A 21967-nucleotide genomic window follows, 5' to 3' on the forward strand; every position below is an offset into this window, starting at 1 on the left:
GAGCCGTCGAAGACAGCTTCAGAGATGCACAATTTCTTGGGTTTAGTAGGCTATTATACAAAGTTTATTCAGGATTTCTCAAAGATTGCGACGTCACTTACACGCTGTCATGGAGTGCCAGGAGGCCTTTGAGACTCTAAAGGCTAAGTTGACTATAGCGTCGGTATTGATTATTCCGAGTAGTAACAGGACCTTCGTAGTCTATATAGATGTGTCGTTATTGGGTCTAGGAGGTGCTTTGATGCAGACCCAGAGAGTAGTGACATACATATCACAATAGCTGATAAAATGAGCATTATTATCCCATGCATGACTTAAAGCTTGCAGCAGTGATCTTTGCACTAAGGACATGGAGACATTATCTGTATGGAGTGCAGTTCGAGCTTTTCACGGATCATCAAAGTTTGAAGTATATTTTCTCTCAGAAAGAGCTAAATCAGAGACATCGACGATGGGTTGAGTTTATCAAAGACTACGAGTTTGTGATTCAGTATCATCTGAAGAAGGCTAATGTTGTAGCAGACGTATTGAGTAGGAAGCGTCAACATCAGACTGCAGCTTTGAGGTGCACGTTATATCGAGATTTTCACACCCTTAGCCAATTTTATTTTAGACCGGAGTTCGGCAGAGGCAACGCATTTTGGGAGCTTTGTCTGAGTAGCCATCTTGGAGTGATAAAGTGGTCAGAGCTTAGCTAGAGGACTCTTGGATTCAAACTCGAAAGGGGGAGATCTCCAAAGAGCCAAAGGCTGATTGGACCGTTGGAGTAGATGGAGAACTTCGAATGAAGGGCCGATTAGTGATGCCGAGTGATCCGCGATTAAAGAAAGACTTATTTGATGAGACGCATCATACCAGGTACACCGTGCATCCAGGCATAACTAAAATGTACAAGGATCTAAAGAGACACTTTTGGTGGAGCAGCATGCGTAGGGCGGTTGTAGAGTATGTGGCTAGATGTTTTACCTGCCAGTAAGTGAAGGCAGAATATCAGAGACCGGTAGAAAATCTACAACCTTTACCCATTTTGGAGTGGAAGTGGGAAGATATTTCTATGGATTTTATTATAGGATTTGCCAAGGTCGAAGAAGGGCAACAATTCAGTTTGAGTAATTGTTGATCGGTGGATAAAGTCAGCACATTTCATTCCGTTGAAGACGACGTACACGACAGAGTCGTAAGTGAGGATATTCATCTAGGAGATATTATGATTACATGGAGATCCAGAGATAATTATATCAGACCAATGCTCGGTTTTCACTTTGCACTTTTGGAGGAGCTTCCAAAACTCTTTCGGTAGCCAATTGTCATATTCTAGTGGTTTCCACCCGCAGACAGATGGAAAAACGGAGAGAGTCAACCAAGTATTAGAGGATATGTTGTGGGCTTGTGTTATACATTTTCAGGGCAGCTGGGAGGATCATATCCTATTGATTGAATTCACTTATAACAACAGTTACCTAGTAACAATTGGTATGGCACCGTATGAGGCGTTGTACGGGAGGCCTTGTAGATCGCCTATTTGATTGGCAGAACCAGAGGACAACCTATACTTAGACCGGAGTTAGTAAGACAGACTACAGAAAAAGTAGCAATAATTCGGGAACGCATTTTACAGCGCAGAGTTGTCAGAAAAGTTATGCAGATCAGAGACGACGACCATTAGGGTTCCAGCTTGGGGACTATGTATTATTAAAAATGTCACCAATAAAAGGAATTCGGTGTTTTGGAAGATGGGAAAAGCTTACCCCGAGGTATATCGGTCCATTCAGGATAGTGGAGTGCATTGGAGCCATTTCATATCGGCTAGATCTTCCAGCATCGATGTCGAGTATACACGATGTCTTCCATGTTTCGATGCTTAAGAAGCATCTACGTGCGAGGAGCAGCAGTGAGTGTTAGACATGCTAGAGGTTGAGATTCTTGATGATATGACTATTATTGAAATTCATGTGTATTATTGCTAAGGAGGACAAGATACTTAGAAACAAAGTGATTCCTTTAGTTAAAGTTCAATATAATCGGAAAGGAGCTGAGGAAGTTGCGCGATGAGGATATGCATCACCACGACTTGCACCTATTTGAGCAAATAAATTGTTTGGATATGATTCACCTATGTTTATGATTATCTACATGTTCATATCTATACTTAATGCTAGAATGGTGGTATTAGCACTTAGCTCCTAATTATTCGGAACATATGGTATATATATGAGGGGTTCCTTATTTGGATTTTTTGTCTGACGTACTAGTTTTATTTAGTTAGGGGGTTCAGTGGGAGTATTTACATTTTAGATTGTAAAGTATAGATATTGAGGAGGATTCTGGAGGGGCGCGAAGATGTTATGCGTCGTGACTACCCGCACCTGTTTGAGCAGATAAATTGATTAATTTTGATTGATGTTCATGGTTATCCATATTGTTATATTTATATTTAATGCTAGAACAAGAATATGAACACTTAGCTCCTAATTATATGGAATACATGGTATATATATGGGGGGTTCCTTGTTTGGATTTTTCTCCCAACGTACTTGTTCCGCTTAGTTAGGAGTTAAGTGGGAGTATTCACATTCTAGATGGGGGGGAGTATTCACATTCTATATGGTTAAGTGTAGATATTGTTATGTTTTATATCTGGTTATTAATGGTATGAGATGTGTACGTGAGGGTTTTCTTGTCTGGATAATCCTCTCTTAGTGCTTTTCTCATATTATTAATTCCTAAGATACGATTATGGAATTTCGGGGACGAAATTCTTTTAAGAGGGGAAGAATGTAAAACCTTATAAAATTTGAATATTATGTAAAAAATAATAATAAATATGTTATATAGTGATAAATAATATATTTTGATGTTTGAGTATGCTAGGGATTGATTTGAGATCAATCCAATGTATATATATATGAATATAAGAGTGAAATCATGTACGGTATGCACGAGCTTGAATCTGGAAAAACGATTTGTTAAGAGTATTTATATTTTATATATAGATACAGTTTGAATTTAGGAAACCTCAAAAGATAGAAGTTGTAGACCGCTTCAATAGCTTTCCAATGCATCTTAAATCACCTCATTCTGAGTTCAGATGTGAAAGTTACAGCCAAATCAACAAAGACATGCACACACAGATTTTTCCTGATAAGCCGACTTATAAGTCGACTTACACCAAGTCGACTTATAAGTCGACTTACACCAAGTCGACTTATAAGTTGACTTATGGACTGTTTCCAATTTTCTTTTAGGTTTTCGGGTTGTATCCGTGTTGTTTTGATCTAAGGCTTATATATACTCATTTAAACCCTATTTTGTTGTACTTTTTCATGAGAATACAGCAGCCACCCCTCCTTTAAAACCGTAGTTCAAGTTTTTAAGTATTTGAAAGAGTTTGGTGAAGAATTCACCGAGTGGAAGGTGAGATCGAAAATTGACTTGTATTCCTTTGTTTCTGATTACAATTTGATTACAAAAGAGAAGAGAACGAATTTGATTCTCTCCTTTGTTTAAAACTGGGTTCTTCACGGTAGCGATGGAGTGCCTCCCTCGAATGCTCGCGTCGAGTTTGCTCTCCGTTGACGATTCGATGTCTTGATTCACTGGAAAGATGTCTCCTCCTCACGATTTGACGTTATGGAGAACTTGCGTGGCAAGTTTTAGAAGTCCGGACGAGTTGATAACTCTGAACGAGTTTGAACTCTTGAAAAAGAGTTGATTTAAGACGAACTTTGAAGATGATCTTCCTTGAAGGATGATGCCGATCTCCTCCGAAGTTCCCCCAATGATCTCCCCTGTTGCTGCCAATTCTCAGCTCTAAAAAGCCAGCCTTCAATGGTCGATTCAAGCCAAGAAAAATCGAACCTTGCTGCCAATTGTTAGCTCCAAAAAAAAAACAGCCTTCAATGGTCGATTCCAGCCAAGAAAAATCGAACCTTGAACTCAGCTGAGTTTACTCGCTTTTATAGGGGATTAAGGGGGTGTAACTGCCCTCTAAATCCGCTCCTAAGTGGGCGTGATTTCCTCAGATCATGGGGAAAATGGTTCTGAAACCGTTCGACTCATATTTGAATGAGTCAAACGCCCAACCTGGCGTTCAGGACACTAACCTCGTGTCTTAGGATTGAGACGCGAGGTTGGGTGTTGACTGAACATCCAGAACGCGAGGGTCGCTCACATTTCGCTTGTTGTAACGCGAGTCCGACTCTAGCATTTTGATATTGTAACGCGGGTTCGACCCTCGCATTTTAATGTTATAACGCGGGTTCGACCACGGCGTTTTAATGTTGTAACGCGGGTTTGACCACGGCGTTTTGATGTTGTAACGCGGGTTCGACCCTCGCGTTTTGATATTGTAACGTGGGTTCGACCACGGCGTTTTAATGTTGTAACGCGGGTTCGACCATGAAGTTTTGATGTTGTAACGCGGGTTCGACCCTCGCGTTTTGATATTGTAACGCGGGTTCGACTCCAGCGTTTTGATGTTGACACACGGGGAGGACCTCCGCGTCTTGTCTTGAAGAGATTAACACAAAGTAATCTCTTTTGTCATAGTGTTGCAAAGATCATTGTCTTGTAATCTTCGTCTTGGCTCCTTGAGAATATGAGAGTCGTCAGATTGTAACTCCCGATGTTGATTGTGAATGCTGTTGAACTAGAGCTCTCATCGGTTATCGTGAAGGTCGTCAGATTGTAACCTTCAGCGATCTACGTGAAAGTCTTCAAATTGTAGCCTTCTGGAAGTCGTCAGATTGTAACTTCCATCATCGGTGTTTGATGGAGGATAAGCTATCTATTGTGATTTTTAGACAGCCTACAGAACCCCCTCCAAAGTTTTCGAAAGTTCGCGGTTGACTGGGACGAATTTTCAGAATACTTTGGATCTCACTCTGATCCTGGAGCTGTTGATTTTTTGTCGTAAATGAGTCGTTCTTTGCACTCGCTTCGAAGGCATCTTGGTTGAAGGGATTTACCACGTAGGAACTTTGTGAAGGTATGCGTCATAATCCTGCTTCTGGAATGCGGGGGTGGACCCCTGTGTTTTGAATTTGAGACGCGGGGCTGACTTCGGCGTTTTGAATTTGAAACCCGGGTGTGACCTCGGCGTCATGATTTTTGTAACGCGGGTCTGACCTTGGCGTTTTTAAAGTTGGAACCCGGGTGTGACCTCGGCGTCATGATTTTTGTAACGCGGGTCTGACCTCGGCGTTTTGACTTGAGACATGGAAGTGGCTTCCGTGCATTTTTGACTAAGTCTTTGAAACTTGTCTTTAGCTTATCTATTTCAAGTCTCGGCTCACATCCATCAAGATAATGGACCTACGAACATGCATAGGATTTTTGGCAAACCCTCAGCCATCAACGGATTTGATAAGCATTTACCGACTACCGTTTGAGTCGGGCTAGCATGTGAATTATTTGAATCCGTTCCACATGTAATGTTATGCTAAAAGAATGAACTCTCTTAGACTCGATGCTATGATTTTGAATACATAGACTTTGTCATTTTTTTACGGAAAAAGACTAACCGGCAACGCATGTTAGGCGTAGACTTATCTCTAATTAGGGATCGAGATAACGTCCCCCATGCATGTAAGGCATGAATTTCGGCGTTATTAATAACAACCTGCTACGATGTTGAATACGTAGACTTTTGTCCTTTTTACGGTGAAAGACTAACCGGCAACGCGTGTTAGGCGTTGACATATCCCTACTTAGGATTCGGGATAAAATTCCCCATACGTGTAAGGCATGGATTTCGGCGTTATTAATAACAACTTGTTACGATGTTGAATACGTAGGCTTTGCCACTGTTTCTTCCTGTGTTACTTGAGACACTGAAAGAAAGTTGGAAGCGCCAGAGGTGTAATATTAACTTGGCATGAATTTCCATTTAGAGTGAAATTCAGAAATTTTCTTTATTATCACTAGGATGATTCCAGAAAATCTTTAATCCGTTGGGGATTTCATAATGAAAACTTGCTATTCTTGTTGAAAAAGGATTAACAAGTTCATTGGGGGATTTGACTGTTAGAGGTGTGATGTTAACCTAACAGTATTTTATGGACCTATCGCTCTATTGAGGAGAGTCGATAAGTGGATTTTTGTCAGAGGTGTAGTGTTAACGTGACAGGATGTGTGTTGCGATTGGAGCAACTTTGTGGACTTATCATCCTATTGGAGAGGATTGATAAGTGAATTTGTCAGAGGTTTAGTGTTAACGTGACAGGATATGTGTTACGATTGGAGCAACTTTATGGACTTATCATCCTATTGATGAGGATTGATAAGTGAATTTGTTAGAGGTTTAATGTTAACGTGACAGGGATGTGTTGCGATCGGAGCAACTTTGTGGACTTATCATCCTATTGACGAGGATTGATAAGTGGATTGTTGTCAGAGGTATATTGTTAACGTGACAGGAATGTGTGTTGCGATTGGAGCAACTTTGTGGACTTATCATCCTATTAACGAGGATTGATAAGTGAATTTGTAGAGGTATAGTGTTAACAACGTGACAGGAATGTGTTGCGATTGGAGCAACTTTGTGGACTTATCATCCTATTGACGAGGATTGATAAGTGAATTGTCAGAGGTTTAGTGTTAACGTGACAGGAATTTGTTACGATCGGATCAACTTTGTGGACTTATCATCCTATTGATAAGGATTGATAAGTGAGTTTTGTCAGAGGTATGATGTTAACGTGACAAGAATGTGTTTCTGTGACTTGCACAAAGATTTTAGGGAATTAGCTGTCTCGGCCTGGGCGAAAACTTGGCTAAATGAGTTATCGTCAAAGAGCGATAAATTTTGAAGCTTGTGATAATTGAAGGCAAGATTTTTGGAAGACTTAGCGTCTTGGCTGGGTGAAGATTGCGATTTGAGCAAATTTTGAGGACTTATAATCCGAAAAAAAAAAAAACTATTGTCAAGGAATTGATAAGTTGATTGTTGTCCAGAGGTAGATTGTTTAAACGTGACAAATTGGGAGTGATGTAAGTTGAATGCATACTCTGTGGGGAATGATTGGATCGTGCATAAGTGTAATGTTAACTGCGACGATGCTGAAAGATTCGTTACTCTTAATCCAATGGATTCCAAGTAACCCAACGCGCACAGTCTTGATTCAAGACTAGCAGGGAAAGAAAAAAGAGGTAAGACAAGGCAGCATCGCCTAGTGAGGCACTATCCGTGAAGTCGGAATAGAGGGACATCACCTGGTAGGCCATTATCTGATGAGTTTGACTATCAGAGGTAAATGTTAACGTGATAGTTTTGTGGACCCGCCATCCTACTTGAAGAGGATTGGTGGGGGAATTTGGAGGAAAATGACTATCAGAGGTGACGGTTAACGTGATAGTTTTGGTGGACCCACCATCCTATTGAAGATGATTGGTGGGGGAATTTGGAGAAAGCAGACTATCAGAGGTGATCATTAACGTGATAGTTTTAGTGGACCTGTCATCCTATTCAAGCGGATTGACAAGTTGATGGACTATCAGAGGTAAATGTTAACGTGATAGTTTTGTGGACCTGCCATCCTATTAAAGCGGATTGACAAGTTAATGGACTATCAGAGGTAATTGTTAACGTGATTGTTATTGGAGACCCGGTACCCTACTGAAGAGGATTAGCTTCAGTGGTCATAGTATCTTCCTCTTCTGACTGAGGAGATTGGGCTTGGTCCGATTGCTCAGGAGAAGGTTGGGCTTGGTCTGATTGCTCAGGTTGATCTTGCCTACTTTGTTCTTCAGCTTTGATCCTGGCAATAATCTTTTGAGCCTGTTCGCCTTGAGAGATCAGTTGTCTCCAGGAACGGCATTCTGCAACTCCGATTCGGGCTAGGAGGTCGGTTTGCAGGTTGTGTCGACAGGTCTCTACTAAGGTAGACTGTATCATACAAGACGAACACCGGAGAGCCATGGTTCGGAACCTCTTGACGAAGGCTTTGACGGACTCCCTCTTCTTCTGTTTAGTGGTGAGAAGGGTATGGATGGAGACTTCCGTATCCTCTTCAAAGAATCTCGACAGGAAGAGTCTCTCTAGATCTGCCCACTTTTGGATACATCCCACAGGAAGTTTCCTGAACCATTCAAAGGCAACTCCCTTAAGGGTGCCAATGAACAATCGAGCCAGTATGGCATCGTTTGATATTACATTTCCAGTCTATGACTTGAAATGATAAATATGTTGGTTCGGTGATCCCGTGCCGTCAAAAGTTTGTAGCGTCGGGACTTCAAATTTTGGAGGATAAGGGGCTGCATCCCATTCGGCAGGATAGGGTCTGACAACTCCCTCGTCTTGGAGCTCACTTCTGTTAGCAATGGCATTGAGGCGGGCTTCCAATTCTTCCATTTTGGCATATTGGAGATTTTGCTCATTCTCCATCTCTCTTCCTTCATCAGAGGAAGATTCCAGGTTATGGGCTTCTTGGTCAGAAGCCGCATCATCAACCACTTTTCCCTTCCATTTGCTTGTGTGAGGTTGGGATGAAGACGCTTTTTCTCTCCTGAAAGATTCTTGCCTAGGTGGCGAATCTATCTCCTGAGATTTGGTCTTGTCTGCGACGATTTGAGTCAACAGGGCCATGAGTTCATTGATGGCCTCCTGCTGAGATTTGAGCATGGCCTCCTGCTCATCAAGTCTCTTTGTGATATCTTCATTGTTTTCTGTCATATAGGCGGAGCTTTCACGTTAAACAATGGAACTTAACGATTGAGACTCCGCGATGGCTGAATGTTCATCATCGGAATTGGTTCCTCTGGCTAATCTCCGATAGTTGACAGGGAGAATGGCTCATGTTCGCATCCGAGTGCGTTGGTAGATTCCTTCAAACTCGTTAGCGATTTCTCTGACGGTCGGCGAACGACTTGTCTCAGAGTCATCGGAACTAGGACCTGAGGCTTTCCCTCTGCCGATCACATTGATAGTGACCTCAGGATATTCGGTCTCTGAAGACTTCTTCTTGTGCGAACGTCGTCGTTGGTTAGACAAAGCAACATTCGTAAATTGGTTGAACACCAACAGTTGGGCCGCATATGAGTAGCATTGACATCCAGAGAGGACCGTAGAAATCAGTCGTTCATATTGGAACGAACGAGTGACTTGTTGCATCAGTCTTGCTCTCGATATGAACTCTCTCAAATCTGTTGTAAAGATTTGAGGAGAATTACTCACTGATTGTGAGGTTTGAATTGGAACCCCCAGCCCATGATTGGACAGGACTGGCTCTTGGTAAACATGGATCTGGTTGAGATGACTTGAATCCATGAACTTCTTATATCCGCCCCTCAATCTAGTCACGCTCCACGGTATACACCAACTTCTGTATTGGATTTGGAACTTGGGACGCGAGGGTCGCGTTTGGCACCTGAGACGCGAGGGTCGTGTTTGGAACCTGAGACGCGAAGGTCGCGTTTGGCACTTGAAATGCGAGGGTCGCGTCTGGCACTTGAAACGCGAAGGTCGCATTTTGGTTTGGCGACATGAGGGTCGCGTTCTTCATTGTCGACGCGAGGGTCGTGTTTTAACTTGGAAACGCGAAGTTGAAGTTCGCGTTCAACGAAGGCTTGAAGTTCGCGTTTTGGCTGTAAAACGCGCCATTGAGGGCCGCGTTCAGTTTGGTTCTCGCGAAGCTCATGTTTGGGCTCATAAACGCGAAGCTCAGGGTCGTGTTTAGGCTCACGAACACGAAGCTCGCGTTGGTTGGAGGATCGACTTTCTCGAGTTTGTGCTCGTCGCTGAGACCTTCTTCTTCGACGAGCAGCGTTCTTCTTGGCCTGTTTTAAGGCTTTTGCAAGGGCATCATCGGCGTTGATTGGATCTATCTCCGTCTTAAGCCTTTTACCACCCATGACACATCGTATTGACGCGGGTGTGGAGTTTTCAATTCGTTGAGTGAGTTTAGCAGAGGCAGAGCCCAGTCCTTCAGAGAAGGGGCTGATTGATGAATTTTGACCAAAGGAGAGGACTTTCTTCGGCACTCCATCAACAGTTGGAGATTTAGTCTTCTTGGAGACTTTGTGGATCTTGCGTATAGCCTTGGGGCTAAGGGATCCGGAGGAGAGAGCCTCCTCGAACTTGGCTTGATCAAACTCTACCACAAGAGTTTCGACGGTTGTTCCAGTGAGATGAACATCGGATTGCGCCACCACTTCTTCATCAGAGAAACTAGTCCCCAGCAGAGTTGCCATCTTTTATATGTAGTGAAAAATTGCAGTAAAGAGAATAAAAGAAGATAGAAGTTGTAGACCGCTTCAATAGCTTTCCAATGCATCTTAAATCACCTCATTCTGAGTTCAAATGTGAAAGTTACAGCCAAATCAACAAAGACATGCACACACATATTTTTCCTGATAAGCCGACTTATAAGTCGACTTACACCAAGTCGACTTATAAGTCGACTTATGGACTGTTTCCAATTTTCTTTTAGGTTTTCGGGTTGTATCCGTGTAGTTTTGATCTAAGGCTTATATATACTCATTTAAACCCTATTTTGTTGTACTTTTTCATGAGAATACAGCAGCCACCCCTCCTTTAAAACCGTAGTTCAAGTTTTTAAGTATTTGAAAGAGTTTGGTGAAGGATTCACCGAGAGGAAGGTGAGATCTGTGTTTGTACCAAAGGAAGAGGTCTTTGCAGTAAAGAGAATAAAAGAAAATTGACTTGTATTCCTTTGTTTCTGATTACAATTTGATTACAAAAGAGAAGACAACGAATTTGATTCTCTCCTTTGTTTAAAACTGGGTTCTTCACGGTAGCGATGGAGTGCCTCCCTCGAATGCTCACGTCGAGTTTGCTCTCCGTTGACGATTCGATGTCTTGATTCACTGGAAAGATGTCTCCTCCTCACGATTTGACGTTATGGAGAACTTGCGTGGCAAGTTTTAGAACTCTGGACGAGTTGATAACTCTGAACGAGTTTGAACTCTTGAAAAAGAGTTGATTTAAACCGAAAATCGGTTAATAGCCAAGGATGAGGAAGCTCCTGTTGCCGAACGTTGAAGATGATCTTCCTTGAAGGATGATGCTTATCTCCTCCGAAGTTCCCCCAATGATCTCCCCTGTTGCTGCTAATTCTCAGCTCTAAAAAGCCAGCCTTCAATGGTCGATTCAAGCCAAGAAAAATCGAACGTTGCTACCAATTCTCAGCTCCAAAAAAAAAACAGCCTTCAATGGTCGATTCCAGCCAAGAAAAATCGAACCTTGAACTCAGTTGAGTTTACTCGCTTTTATAAGGGATTAAGGGGGTGTAACTGCCCTCTAAATCCGCTCCTAAGTGGGCGTGATTTCCTTAGATTGTGGGGAAAACAGTTCTGAAACCGTTCGACTCATATTTGAATGAGTTAAACGCCCAACCTGGCGATCAGGACCCTAACCTCGCGTCTTAGGATTGAGACGCGAGGTTGGGTGTTGACTGAACATCCGAACGCGAGGGTCGCTCATGTTTCGCTTGTTGTAACGTGGGTCCGACTCTAGCGTTTTGATATTGTAACGCGGGTTCGACCCTCGCGTTTTAATGTTGTAACGCGGGTTCGACCATGGCGTTTTAATGTTGTAACGCGGGTTAGACCACAGCGTTTTGATGTTGTAACGCGGGTTCGACCCTCGCGTTTTGATATTGTAACGCGGGTTCGACCACGGCGTTTTAATGTTGTAACGCGGCCCTCGCGTTTTGATATTGTAACGCGGGTTCGACCACGGCGTTTTAATGTTGTAACGCGGGTTCGACCATGGCATTTTGATGTTGTAACACAGGTTCGACCCTCACGTTTTGATATTGTAACGCGGGTTCGACTCCAGCGTTTTGATGTTGATACACGGGGAGGACCTCCGCCTCTTGTCTTGAAGAGATTATCACAAAGTAATCTCTTTTGTCATAGCGTTGTAAAGATCATTATCTTGTAATATTCGTCTTGGCTCCTTGAGAATATAAGAGTCGTCAGATTGTAACTCCCGATGTTGATTGTGAATGCTGTTGAACTAGAGCTCTCATCGGTTGTCGTGAAGATCGTCAGATTGTAACCTTCAGCGATCTACGTGAAAGTCTTCAAATTGTAGCCTTTTGGAAGTCGTCAGATTGTAACTTCCATCATCAGTGTTTGATGGAGGATAAGCTATCTATTGTGATTTTTAGACAGCCTACAACCAAAGGAAGAGGTCTTGCACGTGTTCGTAGGGTTCGAACCACACTTTTTTACATGTACATTCACGCATACACCAGTACAGTGTCGTTGCACACACATGAGTAACCCAAAGGGGGTTTTAACAAGAGTTGAGTTGTTTATAATAAAGTAGTAATTATTCATACACTAATTGGATATCGTTAATGAGCACAGCTCCGTACTATATGGGATAATATGTCGATATACCAGATATACACAGTTTATGCATATGATGGATATCGTTGATGAGCCCAGTTCAATGCTACATGAGGTAGTGCGTCGATATTCCATATGTACATGCTATTGAGTCGGGTTTAGATGTTTTGTATAGCAGTCTGACCACACGAGTATACGATGAGGCTAGTAAGCCATCTATTTATGGTGATTGTAAGCCATCTATTTGGATACCTATGTGGTAGGTTGTCCTGCACTCAGGCTACATGTTGAGATCATGATGAGACTAATGAGCCATGTACACAGTTCATACCTACAGGGTTGTCCATGACTTTGAGACAGTTGATTTATAGCCTATGTTTTAGGCGGATGTTAGTTATGAGTTCAACTCATTTTTGAGATATATAAACGAGATACTTTGCTCTTGAATGTATACGTCATTATATGTCAGTATTTATTTTCTCTCCTTAGTGATTATGAAAGATATTATAAATACGATGTAATGATGTCTTTATATTTTTTACTTTTTTCTTTACTTGTTAGTCAGGATCAATGATTAGCGATTCACAATTTGAGACATATGATATATACATGAGGGTTTCCTTGTTTAGATTATTTCACTCGACGTACTAGTCTCGTGTTGTGAATTTCTAATTGTTGATCCTATTAATATGTCATTTCCTAGTTCGGTGTTAATGTTTAGGTATCTACAATTTGAGACATATGGTATATACATGAGGGTTTTCTTGTTTGGATTATTTCCCTCGACATACCACATCTCGTGTTGTAGGTTTCTAAATATTAATTCTATTTGCAGATGGAGGTAATATTGCTTTAGCCCTCTGACGCTCTTATTGTTGTTCTTTTTGTTTTAAACTTCCTTTCAGGCAGTACTAAGGTTCGTAGAGTCGCAGGATGACGGAGTTCTTGTATAGTTATCGTTCCATAAGTTATTAATAGAGGCTCCACATTAATTATTATATTCTTATTCAGACATTAGAGTTTTATATTTATATTGTAAAGGTAGTGTGCCTTAGTATGATTTCCAGTTGATTCATGTTGAGACATTTTCATTATTTTAGATATTAGATGTGGTTCAGTTGAGATATGATTTTTATTTATGAAATACCTCTTTCTATATCATGTCTGTTATTTCTATTTCCTATTTTGCTTGTTTTGTACCTGCACTTTTATTTGATTCCACTAGAGGATATTAATATGATTGGTAAAACGTGTTTATGCACAGTATGAGTACAAGGCGGGTTTGACATCTCTGAGTTCAACTTGGACTGCAGCCATGTATGAAACCAGGGGCATCACAAAGTCACTGGCTTGATACCCCCTCATGAACTCAAGCTACGTATCGATTGTTTGTTTTCCACTCTTTCACTTCAGACCTAGAAGTAGTATCCTTGTGTGACTTAGGCTCCGCAACAACATGCAGTGCTACCATGAACATTTGTCAGGTTTTAGGAGCGTACGAGACAGAGGAGGATGTTATAGAGCTAGTAATGGAAGAGGATAGTTCATTTACCAGTTGAAGATAGTGGGAGAGAGATACTTTAAATGACTTGGCACAATCTATCAAATCTCAATAGCCTCGGGAATCATTCCATGGACTAGTAGACAATATCTCGCAACACTCTTGGTCACAGTCACAACGTATGATAAACACTTCTTCCCTCTAGGTCCCATTTCTCATACCAATGAAAAGCAGTAGTGTGTGAGCAACACACCAACATTGTCGTTGTGATCCAATACTATCCCTCAGTTGTCTATAACTCATAAGGTGTAGACAATACTAATCTAAAATGTACATGGTTAAGAACATATGTCACTATCAATGGTGCATCTCCCAAAAATTAAATGTGTAGATGTTCTCAGTTATGAATAGTAGAGTCATATTCGTCACTTTTATAACACTATTTTCTTACAAAAATATAGGTTATTGTCAACTATCTGACTTTTCTCTTTACTTAACACAATTCCTTGAACTGGCCAGGTAACTACTCTTTCTTGCAACTAGTGCACAAAGCTCCAATGGTTTTGCTTAATTGATTATCCATCTTGTTGATATTGTGCTCAAAACAAATTTGAGCTCTAAACTAGGTGCACGATCAAATATACATTACCATAGATAGAGTAATAGCCTATTAATGTGAGGAAATAAGATGCTCTATTTTGTACCTTCATAAATATTAGTTTGCATGTATAAGAGTGTACAATTATGACTGATTTATTCTTAGCCTTGCGAAAAGATTTCCTAGTGATTTACCAATTAGATTATGCTTCTTGGTGGATGGATACATATTGGTACACATACTTAGATGGTCGCCCCTAACATGTATCCTCTAATGTGACCAAATCTATAATAACGTCAATTAGATCCAATCTTAATTAACGGTACAAGACAAAGTAGAACATAGACCCAATTATCTTATAATCAATCACATTCTAAAATCAACTAAGAAATTGTCTCGCTATCCTATGCGAAGCAGAGAATTCAAGAAGTAAATCTATGTATGTCACCCACATGAATTCCACAAGCCTAATTATCGGGAGACGATTCCTCAATTATGGTGCTAGTATTACAAGATCTATTTGTTCCCTGAACTTAGAGAAAACCTATATGAATCAGTGCCAACACCATTACAACACCAATACATATTCTCTATTTAGATCTTTCTACTTCCATTCAAAATCTTCACGAACTCTACGAGCTAGTCTATGCTTTATAGATGTGGTCAATGAGTCCTAAGTTTTCTCGGTTACATGCCCTCATGCGCTAAATGATTGGCTTGTTTTCCATCAAAATAATTAACCTACGAGCTAGTCTATGCCTTATACATGTGGTCAATGAGTCCTAAGTTTTCTCTGTTGCATGCTCTCATGCGCTAAATCATTGGCTTGTATGCCATCAAAATAATTAGCCTTGCTCTTTTTTAGCCTTTTTACCTTTTAATTGCCTTCTTTTATTTTAGAATCCATTCAAAAAAACTCCTGGCATACCGCTACAATTAGGCTCTTATCCTTGTGCATCGGGTATACAACTACTAAAGCTGAAGTAGACATGTCAGCCTTGGACACACCCTGGTATTTAGATTCCAATCTCACTCTCATTTGCACATCATGCGGATATTGTTGCATATGCGACGTGCCATGAAAGTAATAAATTTGTTTCCTAGAGTTATGTAAAGCTCTTATAACCACCTAGATCTGTTGCTCCTAGCACGACGCAGCTCTAGCTACCTCATGATCCCTAATCATAAAGGTTATCATAGAAAGGTGAATCTGATGTTTTGCCCAGTAGACATATTGTTTGAATCCATTTAAAAATAAGAAACTCAGATCCTCAACTGAGAGATATATTCAAATCTTGTGTTCAGAGCATCCCAGAAGCCCTTTGCATTCAAATAATCTTCAAATTCCTGAATAAGATTGCTCTTCCTTGCAGTTCATCCAATGAACTACTTGTACAATATCACTATTTCTAGACCTTGTAATGATTGATCTCACATCTTTGAGTTCGAGTTAGACCCTGTTCTTACTCAAACTTTACAGTCTCAATACTCGATAAAATCCACTGATCTCAGGAGAAAATGGATCTTTCGACAGAAGTACCTATAACTCATTAGTCCCGAACTGAAGTCAGAATATTATATTGGAACATCAATAAGAGAAGGATAAAGACACTTAATTTACGGACATGTTAAGATTAGCGGCATATACATAGAGTAGTGTTCTACCTAGAAGAACATTCCATCTCATAAAGCCTTTTATATTGATAATAAAATTACATCCAAAACAGAGAGAAGAAGGCATAGTGCCATAATGTTCAAATATATAATTTTTAAAATCATAACAAATTGCGTTGAAAATAGAATATAAAATTTCTTAGAGATATATTAGACTAGATGGTTATATCATAGTACAATCTCAACTCAAAATCTCCCACTTGAAATGATTTGTTTATATTTTAGTATGCAAGCATCTGCACATATGGCATGATAAACATAAACAAGAAATTTCACAACTTTATTTAACTATCCTATTTAACTAGTAAATTTTATTAAAGTTTTTCATTTCTTGTGAAATTGCTCACGCACCACAGGCGTGCCCAGTGGAATAGTTACCCATTAACATCTCCAAGATTTTTTTGGATTTTATAAACAAATTTTTTGATGTTTAAAATAATTCTTTTAGAATTCCAAAGTCTAAAAATTATTCTTGTAAAATCCCAATATAATTTTATTATGAAATCAAGTTGGTTCCAATTAGAAATTTCCTAAATTTCTAAAGATAAATAATAATAATAATTCTAAAACTTTCTCATAAGTTTCAGATATTTTCACTATTTTAAATAATTTTTTGATTTAAAAACTATAAGTTAGAAAATCAAAATTTAGAAAAACAAAAACTAAAAATTCTATTCACCAAACTGCCCCCAGGGTTTCTAGAACCCTGAGGTTGGGTTTGAGGGGTTGATGGCAGCGAAGGTGATGCCTAGCAATGCCGCCCCGACCCCTAGTCGGGGTTCGCCTACAAGCCCTGTCCACTAAAAAAACACTATCCTGACATGGGGTGTTGGTAATGGTTGAAGGTTGTCCCCCATTGCCCATTGCTAGAGCCTCCTTCATTGGGTCTCACCACGTAATAGAGAGCCAAGCACTGGTGGTGAGATCCAATTATTATTTGGTTTTTTTAAAACTTATACCATCGCTAGGTCCACCGCCCAGTGTTGGCAGTAGTGTATAGCAGAACTTTTGCACCAAGCATCAGAACTTCAGCCCCTAGTTCTAATCGCCGCCGGTGCCTCTTGAAAATATCCTAGGAGTGGGGGGGCGTGAATAGGATAATTGCTAATCTAATCCGATATCGATGCAAAATTAAAACTAATAATGCAAAGTCCTTGACAATATGATATGTAAGAGGATATGCAAGGATAAACAATATAACAAAAGGCGATATAAAAAAGAAGCATAAGATATGAATATAAATAGTGCGCCAAAGAAACAATCGTAAACACGCGATATGATCACGAGGTTCAGTCAAACACTCGACCTACGTCTCTACTCCTCTGTGACGCCACTGGGTTCACACAAGGCTGCAGTCCAAGGTGAAACCAAGAATGTCAAACCTGTCATGCACCACACCGTGCAATAACATGTCACTACAACAAAACTATTTTTTTATAGCGTTGAATGATAGCGTTTATGTTGTAAGTGCTATAAATTGTATGTGACTTATTTTTTAATAGCGTTTGAAAAATTTTAAACGCTATAAATAATTGATCACATTTCTTTTGTTAAGCCGCGTTGAAATCTTAAGCGGGAGACTGAAAAAAAAAACCCGCGTGTTGAAAACAAGGGAGAGATTGGTGTTATATTTTCGTTTCCTTTTTATTTTTCTAAAACCCCCCACGAATAATCAGTTCCCGTTCCTTTTCTTTCACCCAAACCCTAATAGCCCTCCGACTCGTCGCTGCCGCCTCGGAGTCGTCGCCGGTGTCGCCTCCGACTGGCTGTCGCAGCATCTCGCCGTCGTTGCCGCCTCCAAACCCGACCCTCCTCTTCTTTCTCTCGTCCACCGTCGGAGCCCCTCCTCGTCTCTCGTCCACCGCCGGAGCCCCTCCTCGTCTCTCGTCCACCTCCGAAACCCTTTTCTTTTGAAGATCCGTGTGATTAATTTGAAGATCCGTGGGATTAATTTGAGATCTGAAAGGTTTAAGAGAATCTGAAAGTCCTTTTCTTTTTATTTTTAATGTTATTTTTGGGTAGTTATTTTGTGAGATTAGTTGTGATGAATTTGTGGTTTATTTGTGATGCAGAGCACTTGGAGCTCAGGGAGCAATCTGAAGAATAGTATTCCTTTGAAATTCCTTTTGAAATTCTTGTTGAGTTTAATTTGATAACTGGGTAAGAGTTTAATTTTGTTTATGGTGTTCAATTTGTTCAATTTGTTTAATTTGATAACTGGGTAAGAGTTTAATTTTGTTTATGGTGTTCAATTTGTTCAATTTGTTTAATTTGATAACTGGGTAAGAGTTTAATTTTGTTTATGGTGTTCAATTTGTTCAATTTGTTTAATTTGATAACTGGGTAAGAGTTTAATTTGTTTACTGTTAGGTATTTGAATGATAATTGCGTATTAGTTTGTTTATGGTGTTCAATTTTAGTCTGGGTTTAGGATTTGAGTTTATTATATGTTTCATTCGAATGGTATACTTGGTATGATAATGAGAATGGGTTTGGGATTTTAGGCTGGGTTTAGTTTAATTTTGTTTTTCTGTTACTATGAGACAATCAACAAGCCATGCAAGCTTATAAAGTTATAAAATTTAACTTTGTAATGGTATACAAAAGGGACTTTATACACTATATCATCCAGTGCAAGAGAAAACTAACACCAGTGTAAGAGAAAACTAAATCAGTTACCAAATCCTCAAACCATTCCCCATGCATACTTTCCAATTTAATTGGAACAACAACAGACTTCCACGTCTTGAACATTCAACATGAGAGAACACTACTAGTAGGTCAGCAAGAATATATGGAAACCACCAGTTAGTTGTCATGCAAAAAGGACTTCATACCTTATATCATCCAGTTTATTTTTGTTTATTTTTGTTTTCATATGTTGACATTAGTTTATTTTTGTTTTCATATGTTAGACATTGCTTGCATAAATCTTCATTAAAAAGATGAAGGAAAAAGAGTGGGTGTGGCTCCACGGGCAAGAATCATATCTTAATCTGTTGGTTCACCAATACTTGTAAAATTATAGTAATTTAACTATATCTGGAATGTATTTTGTTCTTGCTCCTTTTCTTTGAAAATCATAGATCCACCCTTGAGTACCAGCAAAAAGCATTACAATTTGTAAAGACAGTTGAAAAGAATTTGGGATTTCCTACAAGGATGTTCTGCCCTTGCACGAAATGTCGTAATATGAGCCATCAAGATGGAAGTACAATTTTTGAACACTTGGTTACAAAGGGGATGGATCTTTCGTACCGAATGAAATCACATTGGAATAAGCATGGAGAGAAACAAGAAAGTGGTGAGAAGATTGATTATGAAGCCACTAAGGACGAGACATATAACTTATTCCAAGCTGCCTACTTTATAGATGAAGAACTTGTTCAGCCTATACCTATTAATGAACCTTCTGAACATGGACATGGTGACGAGTTCATAAGGAGACTAGAAGAAGCACAAACTCCTTGTATCCAGGCTGCGAAAGTTACACAAAGTTGTCAGCCATTATAGATTTGTATGGACTCAAAAGGCAAGAGTGGATTATCAAGTAAACATTTCAATGAGTTGTTAGGTATCATTAAACGTATGTTGCCAAAGGACAATGTTTTGCTAGATTCAGCCACCTCGATTAAAAGCTTCCTCAAGATATTTAACATGTGGTATGAAAAGATTCAAGCTTGTGTGAATGATTGCTGTCTCTTTAGAAAGAAGTATGAGGAACTGGACAACTGTCCAACATGTGGTGCTTCAAGATGGAAGATAAATAAGCGTAGTAAAGAAATCAGAACAGGCGTTCCAGTTAAGGTTTTGAGATATTTTCCTATTATTCCTAAATTTAAAAGGATGTTCAGGTCTTCACAAATGGCTAAATATTTGAGATGGCATTTTGATAACAAAAGCACAGACGGGAAAATGCGTCACCCTGTTGATTCTTTAGCTTGGGACGTGGTTAATGATAAATGGCCCACATTTGCAGCTGATCCACGCAATCTCAGACTTGGACTTGCTAGTGATGGTTTCAACCCGTTCTCCATCTTAAGCTCTAAATATAGTTGTTGGCCGGTAATGCTTGTGAATTATAATTTGCCTCCTATGTTGTGCATGAAGAAAGATAATATTATGCTAACATTGCTGATTCCTGGTCCAAAGCAACCGGGAAACGACATAGATATCTATTTGCAACCACTTGTAGATGATTTGCAATTGTTGTAGGAGAATGGGGTTGAGGCTTATGATGCATTTAGCAAATCAACTTTCAATTTGAAAACAATGTTGATGTGGACTATAAATGACTTTCCAGCATATGGAAATCTTGCTGGCTGTTCTACAAAAGGAAGAAAAGCATGCCCTATATGTGGGAAAAATCACATCATAGATGGTTACGCTTCAGTAGGAAGTTTTCATACATGGGTCACAGGAAATTTCTGAAACCCTCACATCCATACCGAAGAAAGAAATCATGGTTTGATAATAGTATAGAGCATGGCAGCAAGCCCAAAGCCTTAACAGGTCACAATATTTCTGCTGTTCTAAATGATTTTCCAAATGATTTTGGAAAAGGTGGAGACAAAAAAAGAAAAAGGAATAATAATGAGAATGATGGTGATGATGATGATGATGAGGATGACACAAGTGACATTGATAATCAGAATGAGCTTACTAGGTGGAAGAAAAGATCTATCTTTTTTTTCTTTACCGTACTGGAAGGTTAGTGTTCAGTTTTTTCTTTATTTCATATTTTTTATATATTTTGTTTTAGCTTTATAATTGCTTAATGTATTTCTTTATTTTTATTTATAGGAACTTCTATTACATCATAATTTAGACGTGATGCACATAGAGAAAAACATTTGTGAGAGCATAATAAGCACTATGTTGCATAGTGGGAAATCAAAAGATGGGATAAATGCTCATAAGGACTTGGAAGATATTAGAATTAGGAAAGACTTGCATCCAGAACAACGGGGAAGCAGATTGTACCTTCCACCAGCACCACATACATTTTCAAGGTCTGAAAAGAAAAGATTTTGCAAGAGGATATATGACTTCAAAGGGCCTGATGGTTATTGCTCAAATATCGGGAACTGCATAACATTGGAATCCTTATTCCCATATGTGTGTTTATTAGACAGAGAAAACTTGCAAGAAAAAGAGAGAGAAGATTGTTATTGCCTTTGTCGATGTGAACAACACAAGGAATTTTAATGGGTAACAGTGGAGTCAGTCATTGTTAGATTGCAGAATATTTAGACCGCTAAGAAAAAAGGTCTGACTCAGTGGCACTCAATTCTACGTTCTCTTCGTTTGCAGAGTTCAGTGGTATGGAAAAAAAATCTTTTTATTGAATATTCATAATTCTTTATACTTGAAACAAATTTCCTTGAGCTACACTTTGGAAGGAGCGGCATCTGTTCTCTTAGCTAACCTTGAGTATTTTCTTGTATAGTTGATCCACTAGGTGCATCCTTGCTTTCTTACATATGTAATTTTGTTTGAGTTTCACTATTAGTTGTTAGTTTTTGTGTAATGCGTGGAGTGAAGTTCAGGCAAATAGTTTTTTCTGTTTCATTTTGATATAACTAGAATGGTCTAATTTGGTAATATGTAGAGAGTCAAAGAAATGCTTTGAGTGTATTTGATATACGTTGAGAAAATGTCTTTTTTCCCTCGGGTCTTACAGCTCAATTGTAACTCTGGAAGCATATTGAGGGTTTTACAACTGTGTTTGATCATCAGTTGATTCTGCTTCTAAATAAGAAATGTAGATATACAACAAAACTTCAAATGCTAACCAAGATTGTGGAGAGTTAATGCAAATATGCAACAAGCTGTTATAAAATTACATATCTCACAGCACATGCATATGTACATGAACA

The 21967-nt window shown here is 39.5% G+C and overlaps 1 protein-coding gene across 1 annotated transcript; it reads left to right on the forward strand.

Annotated features, from left to right (window-relative positions):
- LOC109821193 lies at window positions 306-19601 on the forward strand. The gene is made up of 2 exons (XM_020387383.1): window positions 306-565; window positions 19175-19601. The coding sequence occupies exons 1-2, from the start codon at window positions 306-308 to the stop codon at window positions 19599-19601; spliced, it is 687 nt and encodes a 228-aa protein (XP_020242972.1).

Source organism: Asparagus officinalis, chromosome 8 (genome assembly GCF_001876935.1).
Source record: "Asparagus officinalis chromosome 8, Aspof.V1, whole genome shotgun sequence".
NCBI lineage: Eukaryota > Viridiplantae > Streptophyta > Magnoliopsida > Asparagales > Asparagaceae > Asparagus > Asparagus officinalis.